General features: G+C 39.9%; 1 protein-coding gene across 1 annotated transcript in view; it reads right to left on the bottom strand.

Moving 5' to 3' along the window:
* Positions 1-22,346, bottom strand: part of LOC104834403 (netrin-4-like) — a 50,912-nt gene that overhangs the window by 20,003 nt on the left and 8,563 nt on the right. The window contains exon 3 of the mRNA XM_010571657.1: positions 10,621-10,884. Within this exon, the coding sequence (XP_010569959.1) occupies positions 10,621-10,884 (264 nt within the window). The remainder of the gene's footprint in view (positions 1-10,620; positions 10,885-22,346) is intronic.

The raw sequence follows: 22,346 nt of genomic DNA on the forward strand, positions 1-22,346 counted from the left end.
TTTAAATACTGATATTCTGGCTGCATCAATCTTCCAGTTTTCTAATCAGCTTTTGCAAAGGGTAGAAGTTCATAGGCTGACATACTTGCAGTTAGAGGATATTATTAGTCCAGGGAAAGAGCAAAAATGTTATGCTATACTCTCAATCACCATCATATTGGCTTTAATAGCCACTTGAAAGCAAACTCTGCTTTTGTGTTTTGGTATAGCAGCTATGTTTTCAGGCTGTGGTTTCATGATGTAAAGTCTTTGAGGGCAATCTTGATTTGAGACATTTCTGCTTTCCTTACTACTTCTTTCTATGTTATCACCTTCTGCATCATGCCCTGAGCCATGTGTAAATTGGGCTGTGAAACTAAACCATGTTAAAAAAAAAAGTTAAACCCAGGGTTTTTTTCCTTGGCACTAGTATTTTTAATCTGGATTAATTCCCTCATCTGCCTCACAGTACAGTCATGCTGTTACAAGCCTGGTATTGCTGCCAAAGGCTTTGATTTGTACATCTACCACCTGAGCAGCTTTGAATCAGGACACAGAGGAGGTTATAGCTTCATGGATTTTAATGCCAGGATGATCAGTTCCAATCATTTAGCTTGACCTGCTATACTAAGCCATGAATTTCATCCAGTAGTTCTTCCATGGAGCTCAGTAACTTCTGGCTGATTTGTAGCAAAGAGAGTAGAACTATATCCTGCTTTCATACAATGGTTCCAAGAAATTACATGATACTTATTCACCTTTGACTGCACAAGTTGCTTCACCTGAATTCTGATCCACAGCTGAGAAAGCAAGTGGAAATTTTTCATCTGTTTGTCCCACAATTTTTTGATTTTTTAAACTTTGTTCAGCTTTGTATAATACCTGAAGCTCTTGCTTTCTCTCTGCACATTTAGTTTCTTTTATCTTTTGTCCTTTCAGTAAATGTTGTGGTTGTTGCTCTTTCTCCTGGGCTATTCTCCATCTATTTTGGGGCTTTTTTCCTACTGAATGAAGGTTAAATTTGGAAGCCTTCCAGAACAGAGCAACTGTTGCTGATTCAGAGAAAATGTTTGTCTTTGGGCTCTGTATTCACTTTGTAATATCGCCAGAGAAATTTTGGATACAGCAGTTTGCAATGACATCAGAGGCTAGTCCCTTACCTGCTTTTAGTAAAATGACTCTTTCTGGGTCATTTTGAGTGGTTAAGTACAAAACAGTGTCTGCTATTCTGCTTTGTTTCTCTTACAGTTCAGATGGGCTCTGTTGTCTCTCCAAATGAAGAGATGTATCCATGCAGATTTATAATAAATCCTTCGATATCAGGTCCTGACAAGAGCACATAGGACTTTTAAGAGTCCAAATTAAAAATTTCCTTCAACTTTTTCAAATTAGCAAGGACCTAAAAGAATGGGTGGCTTGGGAGTAAGTCCCAGGTTACAGTGCCTGCTGTACTTAGACTGACAGTTCAAATTCTTGCTCTAATCAGGAGTGAGAAAAGCCATTATTTTCCTATGTCACTTGCTCATTTCTGGGAGAAGGTCTAATAAGTGTATGTGTCTAAAAACTAGTACACATATGGGTGTTTTCTGAGGGAAATGAATTTCTGGCTCAAACTTGGTCACTTTGGTAAATTAAGTCTGAGGGAACTTGGCAAGGATAAGTAGAATTGGGACACTTGTGGCAGGGCCACCTGAGCCCATACAGTTTTTGGTCTCCACAGCAGTGAGTGAATGAGCTGTCGCTGGTTCCAAATTCACTGAATAGGTAATGGTGAAGAAAAATCAGTGATAGTGTTTAGCTGAATATTCAGACTGGCATCACTAGGACATTTTTGAACAGTAACAAAAGAACAGGATAAATAGACTGGAAGAGGTACAAAATTCATGCTTCACATGAGGGAATATAACTGAACCTGTGACAGGTTCAAGACACATCTCCGTCCTCTGCCTGAATTCACCTCCACCAGTCTTTACACGAATGCCTGGCTGTGCCTTAGCCCACATTTTGCTTTGCTTTCTTATTGTTTTCTTTCTGAACACTAGCTTGATTTTTATTCATTTTTGGGCTAAGCTGTCCTCTTATTTTTACCTACAGTGCCAACAACTCCATTATCAATCTGTAACAAACTGCATACAAGTAGCAGCTGTCGTGCTGAAATGCAGCCCCTGAGTTACAGCAGGTCACCAGCTCTTGGTGAGTGTCTTAAGAACGGAGGAAGCAGGAGCAAGGCTCTGTATTTTAATAGGTGAATGCCTGAATCACAGCGTAACGAGTAAATACCACCGTTCAAATCTCCTGAAAGTGAATGGCACTAGTGAGTTTGGTCTTGTTCAAGGCTTTGTTTCTGATGGCACTGAACAGTCTGGCCTGACTGCCAGCCTTTGCTGTAGAAAGACCTAGAATTAGGTTTCAGGGGAGGAAGAAATGGGAGAAGATCTAGATTCTGATATCTGGATGACAACTTGTGGATTTACAGGTCAGGCATAATGGGTTCGCACACTGTGGACAGTTCAGAGAAGTTTGGACATGACCTGTTCATTCAACAGGCAAAATAATTCTGTCATTTACTTTGTAATAAGTCTGGCTAACTCCAGCAACTATCTTGACTTAGGTGGGTTTCTACTGGTGAATCCACAGTGGTTCTAGGGATGTGTGATTGAAAATCCGCTCCCAAAGTGGGCCTGTGAGCTCTTCTCTGAATTTTTACCTTTGTATGGAGTGAAGTTGGCAGCATGCATAGCGCCCATTCAAGTGAAATTATGTTGAGTAATGGAATAGATGAAGCCAAGAGAAAAATAGTTTTCTGCAACTTTTCTGCAGATGGCTGCAGTTTGGAGAGTGGGGGAAGGGCAGGGCTGAAAAAGGTGCAGGACTAACCAAATTTATATGGAATCTAGGAATGAAGAAAAAGGGTGAGAAAGGCCATGATTTAGCAGAAAAATTGTGCACAGCAAGGAAAGGTTTCTTAAACGCCTAAAGGGTGCAAAGCTAATCCCCAGGAATTCCAGCACAGTGAGTGAACCAAAGCAAGGAAATATATGTAGGATTTTAAAACTTTTGCACTGAGTAATATAGAATTTGTTTATAATCCTGTGCAAAATTTCTCCATATTTTGTGTGCACCTGCTGCCAAATAGTTAAAATGCAAACTCCATACACCCACAAGGTACAACTCTAGAAAGATTTGCTTAAGTTACTGGGAGATTTATTGGGGATGAGTGAACTGGCTGAAAGGCCTTGAAAACCCTTGGTAAAAGACTGAAAACTTTTGTTCTAGTAACACGTAGGTGAGCTGAGGTCAGAAACAACATAGCAGTCTATTCAGTCTCAAGGGAGCTTAAAAACACAAGGACTTAATGTATGAGGCGAAACACAGCAGCTCCCATGATTGTCACATCACAGCAACTTCCTAGTGTTGGCTGTGTCAAATTCAACTTAGAACAGTACATATTGCATCAAGCTTAAACAAAAGAACCTCAGAATATGCTGTACTATGTGACATCAGAGAGGTGTTGGTAGCAAGTTGTGGCTGATAGCTGTGAGATGAAGCAATTATTTCTTTCTCTTAGACACACACAGACTTTTGTAGCTTTAATGTGAAAATCAATCCTTAAAAGAATTTTAAGGCTTATTTTACCAGCCCTAAAATATATTTACAAGTGTTTCCAATCAAATGTTTCTACTAGCAGGGTTATTATGGTTCTTTCAGAGATGAAAGTAGCAGAGAACATCACTTAAGTGATTAAAACAACAAAAAACACTATTAATGACAGCACTTAATCAATAAAATTAAAGTATGTTTAAATAGCTCACCCATAACTGTTGCTTTTAAGAAAAGCTGTGTTTAAAGGCTAATAATGTCAGATAGGAAATTGTTTGCTACCCCATCCCACAAAACAAGAGATGGTTTCCTACAAGTAAGATGAGTGTTTGCGTGGGTGGATCTACACTGAGCCTTGATTCAGGAAAGCGTTTAGGCATTTGTTTAAACAGGATTCCTGAATAGGCATGTTTTTCTGATTTGGACTTCATAGTAGTAAAAGACATTTCCACAACAATAATCAAATGTAGGAAAAACTTGTTGACTTTATAATTGCAGAATTCCTGCTGACTGAACCACTATATGGGTCACACCATCAAAATTGTGGTTATTCTCTAAACCATAGATACTCAAAACATCATGCTGATGGTGTGGATGCCAGATGCTCCGGCTGCAAACCACAGGTTCTCAGTACAGCTCATGGAAAACCTGCATGGATATTAAGTTAAACACACTGGTTATGACCATAAGAGGGTAGAAGCACAGCCCACACTCCCTATGCGCAACAGGCAAATTAAAGATGCAGTATGCCATGATATATTGTCAGGGTACACCAAAGTAGCCAAATTAGCCATCTTTCGTAAGATGAAATAGCACTCACAGACTAATTTAATTTCAGAGCTCGAAAGAAGGCAGGGTATGTCCCCTGTAAAAGGGAGCGTGTTGGCCACTGCAGGTGGATGAGTCTGCACAGCAGCACAAAAGTTCTCCTGCTCTTGCCTGCACCACAGTGGGCAGTGCTAAGTGGAAAGGCAGGGGGTGGGCAGAACACTAAACCATCTAGGAATGGTCCCTGGAACCATTTTAGACCTAACATTACCTGAACCTTACCTGAATGTCAGTTCAGAACTAGGTGAACTACTGCTTACATGTGTCCCTGCTATTCCAGCTGAAATGGCTGTAATACAAAGTAGTGCTGATTCTGTTGGGAGGGGAGGACAATCTTGTTAAAGTCTGTCTAGTGTCAAAGAGCCAGCAAACCCAGAAATGTTCACAAAAACTGTGGAGAGGAACCCAGATTACAGAGTCCAAATCTGTACTGAACAGGACTCTGAAACCTTTAAGATCTTTTAATCAGGACTACTACTACAGGTTTTGTGCAATTCTAGGAGATACCTGATGTAGCATCTGAGTCGAAACTATAAGAAGCCTAATCAGAATGAATAGATTTTTTGAAAGGGAACACCCCAGAGGTGTGCTTGAATTTGAAGGATAGAACATATCTAAAATAAAGGGGGAATATGTACCATATTTTGCCTTGGATTCAATTTTTTAACAACTCAGAAGGACAGAGGTGTTGATTTTGGGGTTGGCCAAGAACGAACTGCTGGCAGTAATGGAGGCATTACTTTAATGTGCCAGTCTGCCTCACAGTCACTGTGAAAAGGAAAGAGAAGCATGGGATGTATAAGAAAGCTCTTTTTTAGATTTATTTAGGTATTATTCAGTTAAGATTTCTGGTGACTTTTGTGAAAATGTGATAAAATAGGATCTTCTGGATGTGACCTACAAGACAAGTCTGAATATCCTTTTCCAACTTTTATCTAAGTAATTGTTTGAAAACTTAACTGTCATTTAGAGTCACAGTTTTGAAGCACATCTTGCCCTAGGAAACTAGGAAGTCACTAAAACTATCCACTAAAATTAAAGAGAACCTTTCCATAATGCTCCCCTGTCACCTTCTTTGTCATCTCTGAACACAAATATCTGAAACTTTCTCATCCACCTGCATGTTCCCACAAGGATTCCTGTGAAATGCTTTGGTCCACTGTGGGTAGCAAAGGTGACAGCAGCACCATTTTCTTTTCATGTAGTTCATGTAATACTTTTTGCTCTGTAATTTATAGGATCTTATTCTATGTTTTCAGATCATTATGGGCAGAGCTTGAAGTCCCTACTCAATTTTAATTTTTGGAAAAAATTCAGCACAGGGATCTATTTCTAGAATTTATTCTGACATGATCTAGAAGCTCTTGTAATTTTTTTTTAACATTCCTGACTCTGCTCACATAGTTGATGTACACAGAGTAACTTCTTCTTAAACAAAACCTACTCTGAGCTGCCAAATACAACAGAGAGCACCTCCTGCCTCTCTTGAGTGCTGGACATCATACAGACCAGCACAGCTTGGATCAGATAATGTGAAAATTTAGCTGGGGATTATCAGTAGAACTGCACAAGATATTTGAAGAGGAGGTAATATTTGCAAGGGATAAGACAGCCAAGTCACCTAGAAAATTGCTGTAGAAAAACAAGTTTTACCTTATGTAACCTCCATTATGCCAAACAAGAAATCTTACTTAGGACCAGATCCTGCTCGCTTTGAAGTAAGTGGAAAACTTTCCATTTGCTTCATTGTGGAGGATCAGACCTACAGGGAGTCTAGTTCGTCTCTGTAAACAGGATAAAGAAGCAAAAGAAACATCCATGGCAACTTGTAAGAATTTCCTGGCAGTGTAGGTACCAATAATTAACAAGTAAAAAAACCCTAATGCTTTATACAAAAACATTTCAATTTCCTCTGTCCATACTTACTTCTCATGGACTAGAAAGAAAACTGTGAAATGTTTGGCAAACAGAAAGGACTTTGGTCTAGGTTCTGTGTTCTGTCCATGTGTGCTTTCTGCTTTGTAAACTTTGTTCTGGAAGCACCCCTGGACTCAGCTAAAATGTGTTGTCAAAGCAGATCCCAAACCTGACAGCTATTATTAACTTTGTTGGAGCTTAATAAAGAAATAATTTACTGTAGAGCAACACATAACTTTGTACATCCTGCAACAGCAATACAGGATTACATTCCATTGCATCCAATGGTAGAAGAAGACTAGGTGTATTCAGGTGGCCAAGACCTGGCAGTTGTTTCCCTTATAACATCATATAAATGCCCTCCATTTAAAAGAAACTGTTTGTCTGTAGTTTCTGCAGCAAAAGCAATCTCAGTGATTTCCCTCACTGACAAAGGAGCTACTTGTAAGAGTTTGAATAATACAGGCTGTGAAATTCAGAAAGAAGAATGTTGTCCTTAGCTATCATAAGAAGCTATTTAAGTTGGGTATGACATCTCTGTGTCTCTTTTTTTTGGTCTGAGGAAAGGAAATAGAAAACAAGAAAACATCATTGTCAATAGTAACAAACCCCAAATTCAAGATATGTTTGTCCAGAAGTTTCTTGCCTATTGTTTACAGCTCCCATCTTCATTTCTCAAAGTTTTCCTCCTGTCTGACATGATATTCTCAGTAGTTAATAAGGGAAGTGTGATCTAGATAAATTGTGTTGGGGTGGGTGCACGGGTTGTTCAAAAAAAAAGCACATTGAAAGAGTAATTATTACTGGTTTGCTGCCAAAAGAAGTCATCAAAGGACATTTCCATTGGATCCTATGGAAGTCTATTTTCAACCTTGCTGTACTCAGTATTTTCACAAATGACTTATGACCAGAGAGAATATGCATGAAACTATCTATTTCAAGCTATGAGGAATGATGGAGGTTGGTCTTAAAATTTGCAGCGTTCTTGTATCCATTCATTTCTACGACACTGTGGCATCTGTAATGTTACTTCCCATAGAGCTGTGTTTCCTATTGGCAGCCTCAGTGGAGAAGCCAGAAGCTGAATGGGTTGTCATGACTGAACTGACAGATCCACAGATAAACTGATCATTGACAGACCATCTAGTAGTCATAGATCTTCTAGTCCCTCCAAAATGGTGTTGAAAAGCATTGGTTCAAAAGTGTCAAGAAATTTGCTTTAGTTTTCTCCGTTATTTAGCCTCCATACAGTATCAGTCTAGCAGTGTTAGAAGTATTACAGATGGAGCAGTTTTCTTTCAAGAGTAAGAAGAGCAGACTTACAAGTTAGCATAATTATGACTCTTCCAAGACCTAAGTGCAGAATGATCTCAGGTTTTGGGCCTATCCCATGGCAAACAATTACAGTTGTTTTCTACATGGACTTGCTTTTGTTTTTGTTAACCACAGAAAATAAATACATTGTAGGAGGAATCTGAACTCTTAAGAGACTGAAACTCCTATTACTTAAGCCTTTCTGTGGAGCTCTGTATTTTTCCAGCATTTTATTTAACTACTTGACAGCAGCCCAGGAAACATGAAGCTGCTCTGCCTTCATGCTGTGATATCACCCACACTAGCCACATTAAAAACTCTGTGTCTTGAGACTTGCTCTACCCATGTGTTCATTAAATATTAGATGCGGCCAGTGGAGTGATTCAGATTATTTCTGGACATGCAATGTTTGTTTCTAACAACTCTTTTCCCCATCCTGTTTTAATCACCATGTGACTGAAAGTAGAGCACCTTCCCTGTCTCTGCCAAGAAATTGCAACATGACAAATATTTTTGTTGCAATGTAGTTTGGCTGATATGAAATGTATCATTGGTGTTCACCACTCAACAACAAAGGCCTTTTCCTTCTGCATGTATGCAAGGAGATTACCATATTGTAAGATGCAAAGTTATATACTTATATAAACTCCCTCATGCTAGCTATGTAAATGAAATCCTGAGATCTGTAGCTACGTGAACTCTCCCTTCACCACTCCAATATCATCATTAGATAAAATGTAAAAGGATCCAGGAACCTGGCTTTTCCAGGAGTGGATTTTCATTGTGTATTTGAGAAAGAGCTAGGGTGTAATGACTAAAGCACAGAAAAGAGGAGCAAAATAGCATGATCATCTTTAGTCCAGACTTGTATGACCTGGGAGTAGAGTTTTAAATTTTGACCACCTAAGGATTCACACTTCTCTGGTTAGTACAAAAACCCCCAAAACTAAGGAAGGATACAGAAACCTTCCAATCATATCTGCAGAATGAGGATCAACTGCTCTCCACAATCATTGCGGGAGAGGAGGCAGTAAGGAATCACCTTAATTTGCAGCAGAGATTATTTAGGCAGGCACTAAAGAAGAGCTTTCAAAACGTCAAAATGGGAACAACTACTGAGGGCTGCTATTGAATCTTCTTCTTCAGAGATTTTCAAAAACTAGTTCAACAAGCATTCACTAGTGAATGGCTTAAATATGCTTGATCATACCTTTATCGGAGGACTCAGACCAGCTCACTTACGGTCTTTTCCAGCCCTCATCTAGGATTCTAGAGGTAGTTAAAGCTCTGAAAGACTTTTCTCACTTTTCTCACTGCTGCATTTGAATCCCTGCTTAGGCAAAGACTTGCTAATATCTGTGCCTGTGCTAATGATGTGATGCATCCACCCTCTTGTCTCCTGGGTCATGAGTCACTCATGAAGTGCATTTCATCAAAACTATTTCCCCTTCTGCCCCCTGAAGTCACTGATGGGACAAAAAGATTCTATTCCTGTGTGACTAGTGGAAAAAAAATCCAGTCATAGTTTACAATGGTTATGCCAGTAATATAACAATATTGTGTTTTCCTTTTCTGATGGGCAGAGTGTTTATTCTTCTACCAGCTGTATTCATTTAGCACGTTATTCATCTATTTGGTTTCACTATATGTATATTTAACAGTTTGCAATAGGGAGGATGCAATCTTTAAACAGCTTTTCTCCACACAGTTGTGTGTTAAGTGAGTCTATATTTATAGGTAACTGAATCTAATAGTATCACCCAGTGCTAGAATACTGTAGCTGAATCTTAGATTTATACCACAGATGGAACTGATTCAGAAATGATTTTGCAAATATTGTGAAACTCATACAGTCCTAACTATGTTACAATATCTACATCTGAACCTAGAAAAGTTGAAAGGAAGACAATGAATACACATTCCAGAAGAAAATAACCCAAAATGTCAAGTGTACCATATATGTAAAGGGACAGAAATTAGCCAAGGATGTATTTCTTGAGTCTATTATGTAAGAGTGCACCAGGGACTAAAGTTCTAAGGGTTATTTTGGGTTTCAAAACCAATTACAGAGACAGACAGCCTTCTGGGACCAGTGGAGCCATTGACTAACTTGAATTCTGTCTGTGATGTATGTGTTTAGATGTACCTGGATTTTTGGTTAGCATGATTTCCCTGTGACTGTTATTACAGTTCTTCTATATAATACTAGCAGCTAAATCAAAAAGGAGACAGCAGTCATTCCCCCTGAATTGCAACTTCTGAGTATGCTACAAACACAACTTCTATCTTCTGCACATCCAGGGTCTAACTCAGATAAAAGACTGAACAGGGAGGGGCTAGTCATAGTACTATAAAATAATCTTCCTACAACGTTTGGCTTTAAAAAAATATATTCTAACTTATTTTAAGCTGAATGGGTAAAGGAGGGGGAAGGGGGTGGAGATTATTTTCACATCCTGAACACTGCTGTCTATGTAGTGAAAGTAACAAAAACACAGAAGGCTGAAAACCTAAAAGTAAAGGCTGAAACCCTAAGTACGACAGAACTGCTCATGTCTCAAACTCAGAAAATCTGAGATTTGAGATCTGATGCTGAAATTCTGGTCAGGGCAATCTTTGCATCAAAGAGATTAGTTCGGTTCTGTGCAGGCTTACAGGTAGGAGATTTCATTCACTATATTTGGGGTTGGATCTCTGTTCCAATTACAGAGACCCTTCACAATTTATAGGTATTTTGAAGTTCAGAGTTTTTAGAAGGACCCGTCTCTAGCAATGCAATTAATACACACGGAGCTGCACCAAGGGTTATAAGAAATCTTTTCCCAGAGTGGTTTAGGTTTCACTAATGTGGATCGACAGCGCTGCCCTTTTTTAGATAGGCTTAGGGAGGCTTGGACAGGATCATACCCAAAATGTACAGTTAGGCTGAGAAGGCACAAGCAGGTAACAAGTCTAGTAAGTTAGCGAATGTCTAGAACTGACCATGTTCTCCATGACTCCCGTCCTGTTGGCAAGCTCGCATTCCTCTGCATGCCCATTGCAAAAGCAGCTTCCCCGGATGATCAGGTCATAAATAGCATAGTGGGCAAATCTCTGAGGTTTCTCCACCAATCCTGAACCATGGCATGGACATTCCTGTCTTTTTAACAAAAGGAGGCGGAGGTTGGTGAGTTTCAGGAGATCTTGAGCCTCAGGACTATAGGGGTCTTCGATCTTGTTAGCCGGACTTAAGGCACGATAAATCACCTGAAAGACAGAAGATACACATCCAAGAATAGATACAGGACTCTGCATACACAGCAAACATCCCAAGGTGATGTTCGGGGAAAAGTAATAGTTCCTATTTAGAAGACTCTGCATAAGCAGTTGTGGGGCTGTGACTGATCCCAGAACATCACAGCTGAGTTACCACCAGCTGGCCAAGCCACAGCAAGTGACTGTGTACCTGCTTTCATCCCCTCTCTGATGTGAGATAGGAAATGCCTTAGCTTAGACATCTTTCCATGGGGTTACTGAGCCCAGTCAATTGCAGTTCAGCCAATATGTGGTAACTTGCAAGCACTGGTTACTTCTTTGTGTTTCTGAGCCAAGTGACAACAGTGTCACTCAGAGAAATCCAAGGTTTATTGGCATAAATGCAGTATTAATGCCATGCAAATTTCTCAAAGCATTTTAGGAACATGGCATTAGCATGAGTTCTAGAGTCAGGTAAACTAAGGCACTAAAGGGAAGAGGAAACTGTGATCAGACTTTTGGCTTGGTCACTTGAACTATGTGCTGGAAAACACAGCTTGGTTTAGGGTGAGTAAGCATTGAGAAAACCCTGTCTTCAAACAAAGCCAACTGGTTTATTCATTAGGAGAAGAGAAGTAGCTACACTGCAGTGAGCTTGCAGGACCAAATGTGCTTACTGGCTGTCTGTGGGTTGTTACTCTTTTGTCGCAACTTTTATGCTGTTTGATAGTTCTCCAGAGCAGCAACAGTTTGGTTTTGGTATCACAGTTCTAATTTGATGTTTAACAGTGACTGAAAAGAAATGTTGTATTTTAGCTCATGCACCACTCTACCCTTCTGTATATCTCAGGGTGTGTTTGTTTCTGTTGCTTTTGGGGAGAGGTTGACAATGGAGGGCTGCACCACAGTCCATGCCAGTGAACTAAAAAGCTGGTTGCATTCGTTCCCAGGCTTAAATGTCCTCTATGGATATGCTAGCTCCAATTTGAGAGCTATTTTCTCCTCTGGTTGAGTTTTTCCATCATAGCAGAGGGACTTACCCTCAGGGTTCTTTATCCGTGCTTTACAAGTGGTGACAGTGTCTGTCTGACTAACTCCATTAGTGGAGTGAAAGCTTTGTTTCCATAGGGATTCCCTCTTTCCCTCTCTCTCTGTGTTTTCCTTTTTCTTTCTTTCTAGTGAACCGACCAATTTAAATACTTGCAGCATGTAAAATGCTTTTGCTCCTTTTTGCTTGCAGGAGCCAGAAAAGAGCTTGTGGTACATGCCTGGAAGATAATTCATTGCATGTTGATGGCACATGAGGAGGTAAACCCCCTTAAATTAACAGAATCAGCTGCCAGGCTTCGCACAGAGCTACACCTGGCAGTACCACAGCAAAGGCAGTGGTACATTTCCCACCTTCTGCAGCACTTTCTGGTTAGCTAGCTCTGTTCTTTTTTCTTTTCATTCCCTTCTCTCATACTGTCAGCTACTTACAAAGCTGCAAACAGCCCTGTTTGGTGAGATCAGAGGTGCCCATATTTCCTTGTTTGATAGAGCTATGGGCAGATTGCGCAGGCTGTGCAATGCAGGTGCCTACATTCCCCTGACCAATGAAGCCATGACAAAATAGCCCAGGCCTTTCCACCCCAATGTCCACATTCCCCTGGTCAATGGAACCATAAGCAAATGGTCTATTCTGTTTTGTCCAGGTGCCCAGCATTCCCCTTACTGATGGATTCACAAGACAAAGACCAAATCTCCTCTGTCCAGTTCCCCCAATCCAGGATGGTCTCATCTTTTTAGTGGAAACCAGTTTTATGAACTCTTTCTCCTTCTTCCCAGTGCCCTGTGGACCACACAGAGGTGGAGTGGTTTCTCAGAGACCTGAGCCTCTGATCGTGTACAGACACACACATCTTCCTCCCACATGGTCAATTAATCTAAGACCAAGGCAGTGAACTGGATGGAATAGTTCTGCAGAGCCTGCTAAGCTCAAAGATCTCATAGTAGGGTTAAAAACTAACTACTGGGATATTAATGGTTAAAATTCCTTGTGAAACTGTTTTAAATTGGCATAGAACAGAGGAACCAAGGGTAAAGCAGTCTGTTCAGTTACTGGTTTTTATAAGCTCTATTCTTATACTTAGCTTTCTTGTCTATGGCTCTCTAGTAAATATGCTTAGTAAAAATGGTATCTCCTTTCAGGATAGCTCTCCAGAGGACACCTAACAGATCACTGGCTTGAGAACATAAATGCCAGAGGTACTTTGCTCCATGACTAGACATCTGAAAAAAGGTAATCAATATGTCATTAGCTTCTGCAAGATCTGCTCTGGTCCTGCCAGTGACCTCCTTATACAAGGCTGTGCAAGAGGCTTAATGTCTCTGTGCCCCAGAGATCCCAGTTGTGAACAGCTCTGGATGTTCTCACAGGAGAGAGAGGAACGGTGAAAGAGGTGAAGAACAAGAGTTTTTACTAGGCCTCTCTGAAAGAAATGACTAGATAATGGTCAAAGTGTTTCTTTTTATTGTATGTCTCTGACATTATACTTCTGCTTGATGACAATAGTCTTGCATTGTGTTGTGTTAACTGTGAAGGAAATCTTGTGTATTGTGTTGCACTACTAGAAACCTATTTTGTATACAGTATGATAAATTTAAAAAGATGGAATCATGTTTTGGGATCTCCAGTCAATTATCCATCCTCCCCATGTCTTAATTGGTATCCAGATAGCACTGAGTTCTTTAGGCAAAAGAACAGCTGTTGGGTGCTCTTCTCTCAGCATAGGGCCATTTGCTTTCACAAAGCTGTATTGTTTTTTGTTTCTTTGCTTGACAGCTTGGAAAAAGGTTGGGTTCCCTGTAGGCTTATTGTTTTGCAAATATTTTCATTTCTGGCCTTGCATCTCTTGAGGGGAGTTTCTTTGGCATTTTCCATATCCCCTCAGAACTCTGAACATCATTTGTGAGTAGACATGTTAATAGCTTGGATGTCCCATAGGGGTTGTGGCATCCTTTTAAGAAAACACAGTATTCCATTCCAGTTGAGGTACAAGAGTTTGCTTGTATGATTAATTCATGACACATTTCTGTCTGGAATAAGCTCAATGGTGAGACTGGATCTGTTTGTCCTTATCTCTCCAAAGGCAAGACTTGTTAAGTGTTAAAGATCTGATTTAGGTGACATAACACTAGTGAAGTCTTTTGGGAGAGGCATTTATATGTTCTTCTTGGAGTCAACAACCACTAACGAATTTCCTTCCTTAACTTTGTAAAAATCAAAGATACTGAAGACATACTTAAACAAAGACATTTTGTATCAGCAGAGTCAAAGCAGATGTGTTGTGCCAATATAAGTAGGTTCAGGTGAGCTGCATTTTGCACAGAGGTAGCGTAGTTTTATTTTGCATTTAAATCAGTTCAACAGCATTAGTTCATATTTGCATAAAACCGGAAAACGGATTTTTCCTCTCTCTTCCCTTCTGGAAGACCCATTCTCCTTGAAATATTGGTGGTTAAAACCCTTGAGCACAAGGAAGAGTATAATGTAATCACCATCTCTTTGCTAATTTTTAATATTTGATTGGGTGTTTCTTCTCACATTAAAGTGCCAGTCATTAGACTTCCTTAACATATGTGTTGCCCTACTGTCAAGAGCAATATGTTACAATCCAGAAGTTACACTTATTAGTCTACTATGTGTATTGATTCAAATAATTGTAGAGTGGGATGAATGTTTAAAACAGATCTGGTATCTCACCTTACATGCCTTACATGCATTATTTTTCCATAAATGCATGATTTACCTAAAAAAAACCCGTGAAACCCAAAGCACTAAACATTTTTCTGTACTAAAAATACATGATTATGTTTTAAATGAATGTATTTGGGTTTATGGTTCCCTAAGAAAAAAATGAACCCTAAATTAGGAGACAGATTGGTGGTGGTTGTATATATGGGTTGATAATTTTATTCAGTACAGGGAAGAATTTTATTTCTGTAAAAAAGGAAGAGATGTCACTGACCAAAATACAGAGTTGGGAATGTGACTATTTGTTCAAAGCCCCAGTGCAGTTTAGTATAATGTTTGGCAAGTAACTTAAGCCTTATGCTGTTCTGGATTGCCAGTGAATTCAGTAGGAACAGGAGAAGTCTGTTGTATGTCCTGCTTACATTTTTTTAAGAATAGGATGTAGGTATTCAAGTACTTCACGGAATGGGAGGAAGATTAATAAATTTATATCTGTAAAATTCTCTGAGAATCCCTAGAGATGGATGTTCAATACATGCAATTTTAATAACAATAGGTAAAAGAAAAGAGTTTGGCTGTCTTAACCATTTCTGCATAAATGTTTTAAAGATCAGGTTAGAAATGGATCTAAGTATTAGTGAACTCCCAGAGTCATGAGGTGTGGGAAGAGACACTCCATCTTTTCACTGTTATTTGTTCCTTTTTTTTTTTTAGTTCACAAGGTTTGTGTTTCTGAACCCTATGCAGCAGATTTATTCTCTACAGGTAGACATTTGACTTCTGCCTTTTACAGAAAGGCAGAAATATGGTTCATTTTTCATTTCCCAGAGATACTGTGCAAATTTGCAGTTTTCCATTATATTCATGTAAAAGACATGAAAAGAGTGTAAGGAAAAAGAAGTGTGTTCTTATAATTAAGATGCAAGCTCTGAAAAGAGCTTCCCATGATGTTTACTGTAAAGCTATTTCTCATCTAATTAAATGTCTATCTGGTATTAAGCTCCATGGAAGCTCCGTTCTTTTTTTGCTGTAACAGACTGCTCTGAAATCTCCCAGTCGTTTCTCTAAACATCAGTGTGCAGCTTTCATAAAAGTAGCTTATGCACAGCTGCAAAAGAAAATCTGATGGTGATTAAATCTGCTAAGGGACACTCTAGAAATCTTTCCGATTCCATTGAATTGGATGGAAGTTGAGGGTATTCAGCACCTCTGTAGTCTCAACCCTTGGTGGAAATACATCCTAGATCCTGAGTTTCCCTTATAATCAGGAGCTGACACTGGAGCTGAATGCTGAGTAGGACATTCATGCTTATCTGCATATCTGCTATCAAGCGCATATTTGTCATTCTCATTTTCAAAAGTCAGTCAGCTGCGCCTCAAAAAGATGGTTGCTAACCTGTCCTCTCCTGACCTTTCTAAGAGCAAGGAAGTTTGGAGAATGCTGTAAGTGTGCATAGCTAAAAAAGGTAGCCACTGTTAGAGGATTGGTTTTGCTATACACAAGTTGGCACAGCTTCACAGGGGGTGATGTTTTATCGCCAGTCAAGAGATCATCTTCATTCCAGAGACAGTGTCTCAGATTTTTGATTTCTTGCCATATGTTTTACTTCTCCATTCTTGATGCAGATAATTCTGTTTTCTTAACCTGATCTTCCAGCCAGTATTAGTCAGAAAAGATGTGGACACAACAAAGGTTCCCCCTTGCAAGCTCATAGCCTAAGGTCAAGGAATATGAGTCATAAATGGAGGGCAGTGCCAATGCATGGCCTCCTACAAAAGAAGATCCTTGTGCAGAACAAGAATTTGGTATTACAAATCATCCTTAAGCTATGTTGATCATGTTGCACACAATCAGGTTAATGAGATCAGAAATGTCTGTGTGCTTATACTAGGCCCATCAGAAGGAAGCTGCAGTAAAAACTCTCATCAGTCCTAAATCCTCTTCATTAAGAGATTTTCATGTGAGTTGATTTTGTTCTTAAAGGAATAGTAAACAATTATCTCAGAATTTTTCCTACCCAGTGGCAAATATCCTCCGATTTATTTGATGGAGCCCCTTGACTACAATTCTTCCGTCTTGTGGTAATCTTTACTAAGTAGTCTTTTTCCTGTTTTGAAATACTGTTCAGTGTACAAGAAATTCTAACTATTCTCTTAGCTATTAGAAGGCCCATTCTGATGATTCCTGGAATAGTGTTTTTTAGTCAAGATCCACTGCTTTTCTGTCTTTCCAGAGAATAAAACTTAGGTGCCATTATAGGTTATGACAGTTTGTTAAAGAAATAATTGTGCATTTGATTTTTTAAATTTCTCTGATCTGGGTAAATTCAGCTACTACCAAGACAGTGGCATCTTGAATTCATTCTGTGTTTTTCAAAACAGAAAGGGTCAATGTCACTTCAATTTGCATTTGCTTTGAGGTTATTCCAGTAATCCAGTCAGTGTGGCATTAATATTAATATTTAGGCATTGCTGCCAATATGATGATGGGGAAAGACTGCACAATTCAAGTTAGAGGCAGACAAATATGAAGAGCCATGCAGACTTTTTCTCTTCCTCAAACAAAATGTATTCTGTAGGTTCAGGTTATCCTCAGGTGTAAATCTCTATGTCTGTGTAGAAAGGCAAGGTTTGCAGGGAGAAGCAGCATCTTCTACCAAGCCAGGTAATGTAGTTGGAGTACAAAATCTAGACTATCAGGCACAAAACCCTTCAGCTTGCAGTCTGTATACAGGGAATGGACAAAAGTCCTTCCATTCTACATAGCCCCACCTTACATGGGGATGTGAGAACATTTCCATGTTGCCACAAAGTCCAGCGTCCTTTTTCATTATGAGGAATGATACTTGCTCTGAAATGGCAAAGGGTGGCACGAGATGTTCTGTGATGCAGACAGCCTGACTGGGAACTGGTTTGAGAACGAGGAGACTCATTTCACTCTGCTGAATTGTCAGGGAAAGTTAAACCAACCCATCACTGTCAGTGCCAACCAATGTCAACCAAGCTGTATTCTCATGGGAGAGCATCCATTCCACTTCTTTTATAAGTGAAGCCACTTATATGTCTAGGTCTCGGCTGAAATCTTATACTTGAACAGACTTAGCTAAGTGTGTAGTCTCACCTTGACAGCGATGTGTGGACAACTGTGGAGCAAACAGTTAAGTGTTCTTTTGCCTGGAGTTTGAAAATTACAAACATTAATCTCTAAGATTCATAGCATTTTAGACAAGAATTTTTTCACAGTTGAGACTTGGAAAAAAAACTTATGGCTGCAACTCCACTGAAGTTTTATAAAACAGGGTGAGCAGAAAAATTCATTTGATACCTGCTGCATTGTATGTTCAGGAAATGCAGAAGCAGTGCTCAGAAAAAATCTACTGTGTCTTTCTGGCTGGTTTATAAGGTTTCAGATGTCTCTGAAATGGCTCATTACAAACCAGGTTAGAGTAGGACACTTGGTGCCCTCCTGAAGTTCACTTGCCAGGGACAGGAATGCTGGACTGGTCTCATCAGTTCAAATTCCATTCAGAGACAAATCCTTGAGCCCCCTAATTCTTCCTCCAGGGAAGCAGGGCCTGGCAGTGCTATCTGCTTGTTTACACTGCTGGTGTTAACTGCTTCCTCTCAAATTGCCTCTGCATTCTATCTCCTCTACAGTTCAAGTTAAACGAAACGCTGAACAGACGGCCCTAGTCATAACATTTGGGCACTTACTTACATTCACTAGTGACTAATCCCTCCTGGAATCCTTTCCGGATAGAAATCAGAATAACCTGACCATCATGCAACTTTGAGAGGCCAGTCCTGATGACTGTTGGACAATTCACTGCAGTGCAAGACCCTGCCCTTGCATCTTAGCTACTAGGAATTCAACCTTGTGATGTGCTGAGCATGTTTCTTTTCAGTGACCCCACTGCCATATGAGATCAGACCTTTAAGAAGCCACTGAAGCCTTAGTGGTGACCTCTTGAATTATTGATATTGCCACTTAATGAGGTGTGTGTGTGTGCAGGGGATCCTCCTTTGTTTATCAAAAGGTTTGGCATGAATACAGTAAGAGAAAAGCCTAAGAAAACACAGCAAAAAATGTAGGTCCTTGGAACAGAATCACATACATTCCACACAGAGCCCTGTCCCTGGCCTGGTTTGGTGTCTGTGTGCAAGTGGTCCCCCTCTGCCATAACTGTTGCTCAGGGAGTCCCTGTAGATGGAGAAAGGCAGCAGAGGTCTTCAGTGTCAGTGCAGAAGAAAAGGTCTTCCATAAGGTTGACTGTGGCTTCTGTCTGAACAACCTGGTGGCTTTTGAAGCAGACAGAACTGCAGCCCATCACAACAGGTTTTGATCTGGCATTCACAGAGTGTGCTTAGAAGAGTGATTAAAAGTCTTTTAGCTACAAAGCGAGTCCACTCATCTTTGACAAAAGGCACTGCTGGGGACTTCTGTCCCTAAAGAGGTCACCACAGGATACAAAACGGAGAATGAACAGGTCTTCTGCGCAAGGCACACTTAACATGTTGCCATAGAAACCAGTTACTTAATTCAGGCATACACAATTCTTCCAGCCCCCAGTGAATTCCAGTAATGGGTTTATTATATCACACTTCATTGGTGTCATCTGTCACACAGACACTCACATAAATGAACCAGCCTTTGATTCAAAACTCCCTTCCACTAGCTAGACCCAATAGGGGAAGGGTCTCCTTTTGGGTCTGATGGTTATAAGCAGGTCAGTGTTCTACCCTGCTTTGCATGCTAATGTTTTCCTTTCATGCAAACATCATCTTCGATGAAGGAGAACATTTGTTTTCATTTCCCGATATTCCAGTTTATTAAAAACGTGCTCTTAATCTCTCAGATCCTTGAGTGCACGTGCTGTCAGGATGCAGGTTGAAACATTTCAGTCCCTGTTTCCCCCATATGATGTTTGAACTGTAAGTCACACTAATGTCTCATGCAACGTTGTGGTAATTTCTCCTTTTATTTGGGCCAGAGTTTTGATTTACATTAGCTGACCTGAAGGCTCATTTTAGGCTCCATGACTATATAGTACAGTGTTTTTAAATTAGAAAAACAGATGAATAGACAAGTAGGTAAAAAAGGTCTCAGTTGATGCATAAGACTCCATGCAAGCATTGCCTGTAGATGCATTTACAGTAGATAAACAGACCTTAAAAAGGTGGGTCTGTTTTAAGTTCATGATGTTGTGTTGGAGGTTGGCATACTGAAGATGATAAGCAGATAGGCAGTAACTATTCTCCCTGAAGAATAGTTAAGAATTTTCTCCCTTAAGAATAGGATATAGATCAGAAGGACTTGTTTCCCATTTAATAAATAATTTCTTATAGTGGTAGAAGTCAAGAGCCAGAACATAAGGTACTTAACAGGCCAGTCAGGACTTAAGACATGCTAGTGGAGGATTTTCACTGGGAAGTGTTCATAAGCATAGAAAGTTAGGTGTTGACTTTGTGGTGCTTCACATGAAGCAAATGATGTGTAGGCAATTGGCAGTGAATAAATTGCTCTGCCTCCTAGACCAGAAATCATCTATAGAGCAAGTTTACTGCCAGAAGAATTAAGACAGGGAGACCTAGGATCTCTGATAGATAGATTCTAGCTGCAGAAGCACTCTGGATCTGAACAGGAGTAAGGGATTTAGTAAATGCTGGAGTAAAAGAAAACTGCAAAAGAGATATTAGGAAGTAATCTTGTATTTCTACAGGACTTGTTCCCCAATGCATGACACCTTCTGTCTCATCTGTACCTTATCTGAGACAGAAAGGAGATGTGTGACCCTGTCAGAAGTGAAAGATAAGGGATAATCTACAAGAGACAAGGGATACATCTTAACTTAGTGATACATTATGTTCTGTTGTGACATTGTCACATCACTCAGCCAAATGTCTTTTGCTTCCATTCTAGTCTCCTAAAAGTTTCTCTTCTGCCAAGTTTCCTGTCATGCTCCCAGGTAAAACCTCTTTCAGTGGTCTTGGAGGACCACCAGAGTGTGCTGACTCAGGGAGATGTATCTCAGTTTATAGATGCATATAAACTACTGGAGCTCTACCACCTTCTCCTTTCACATCTACATTCTCAGTTCTGGAAGCCAGTTGACCTGAAATCTTGTTTCATGATGTCTCCCACATGAGTTTTAAGCCTAAGTGTTCTTAGTAAGCCATCTCTTTTTTTTTTGATTCCTTTTGTGCCCTGTTAAGAAGGAATTTGTATCTCTTCTTCAAGTGAATAGGACAACGCCTGAGAAAATCCTGAGTGTCACGCAGTGGAAATGACTTCAACCCCCTCAGTAGAGAAAACTGGCATTTATCTCAGAGCATTAATTAGCATTTAAGTTGGAATGGTTTTGATCATTTCAGAAATGTCAGCTTGTGATGTGAGCTCCTCAGCAATCCAAGGCTTAGCCAGAATCAGTAATTGGATAGGTCAGAGTGGAGGTGAAAAAGAAGCAGAGAACACTGCAGAAAGTAGTGGTGGGGATTCAGCTTCCTTCCAAGTCAGTTGTGAGTCAGTGCTTGAGGGGATGCCCTGGTGACATTTGTGACATCTTTAAAATAAGGTGTAAAATTGCAGTTCTGAGATGCGTAGGCAAAGCTCCTGTGAGACTTGTAGTAAGAGTAGCAGTGTCACTCAGGCAAATGTGATCAGGTATCACTTTAAATAACTACACTCTGCCTTCCTTTATTTTCATTCACAAAAGAATCTGCTGTGTCATATTGCTGACCTGAAAAGCCTGATGCTTTTGCACCCTTGCCATAGTGGCATTTCATGGATTGATTAAGAGGTCTCTGTAAAGTCTGTCCAGAACTTCAGAATCCTTTTGGGTTAATGTGCTGTGAAACAGTATTTGTCTTGTTCTCTGTTAAGTTGCCATACAGATTCCTGTGTGCTGCTTTAAAGCTTCAGCTCTCCGTCCCGCGGAGGAAGTGACCTCTGTATGTATTCAATTCATGTAACAGTTCATGAAAGTATTTGGGATCTGCAAGGGTATGACCTGTAAATATATGACTGTTCTTACTATTACTATTGTTTTCTAACATCTACTACCACAGTGTAGATTGATTAAGCATACACATATTCATTTCAGTGTAGTTGCTGCCCAAGTTGACAGAATCATTTTGACACTTGTAATCACAAAGGCCTGTGTTGGATGAGTGTTTTATTATTTGATTTTCTGCCATCCACTTCTCAGATTTGTTGTAGCAGCAACACATGGTCTTAATGATATTCCCCAAGGTTAAGTAAGCACAAAAGCCAACATAGTGCAGGGCAACAGGGGATACTGTACTAGAGAAGGAAGAGTTGTTTTGCATTTAAGGCCAAGGCATCTGCCTCAGATCCTGTATTCTGTTCCTTACACAACCAGAATTGTCCTGTTTTACCACAAAACACTTCACCTTTCTGTGCTGCTCTTTTCCCATCTGTGAAACGGCAACAGGACCCTTATATGTGTACTGAAGATCAGTAAAGGGATTTTGCAAAGTACTTCCAGATTTTTGATTGGAAGGCACACAAGAGTGGAAAATTCTGTTAGTTGCCTAGATTCTGTATTGACGTGGCAAATTGTAATCTCCCTGCAGAAGACATTTGGATGTATTTGACTTAAGTGTATCATGATAACTGACCAGCAGAATTACTACTTCAGGAACAAGACAGTTTAGTAGTCAGATGATCTGCTCCGTATTTCTAATATGCAGAGATATTTCCCAGCCTGTTGCACAAAGA

The sequence above is a fragment of the Haliaeetus leucocephalus genome, unplaced genomic scaffold (genome assembly GCF_000737465.1).
Source record: "Haliaeetus leucocephalus isolate CR32 unplaced genomic scaffold, Haliaeetus_leucocephalus-4.0 Scaffold2, whole genome shotgun sequence".
Lineage (NCBI taxonomy): Eukaryota > Metazoa > Chordata > Aves > Accipitriformes > Accipitridae > Haliaeetus > Haliaeetus leucocephalus.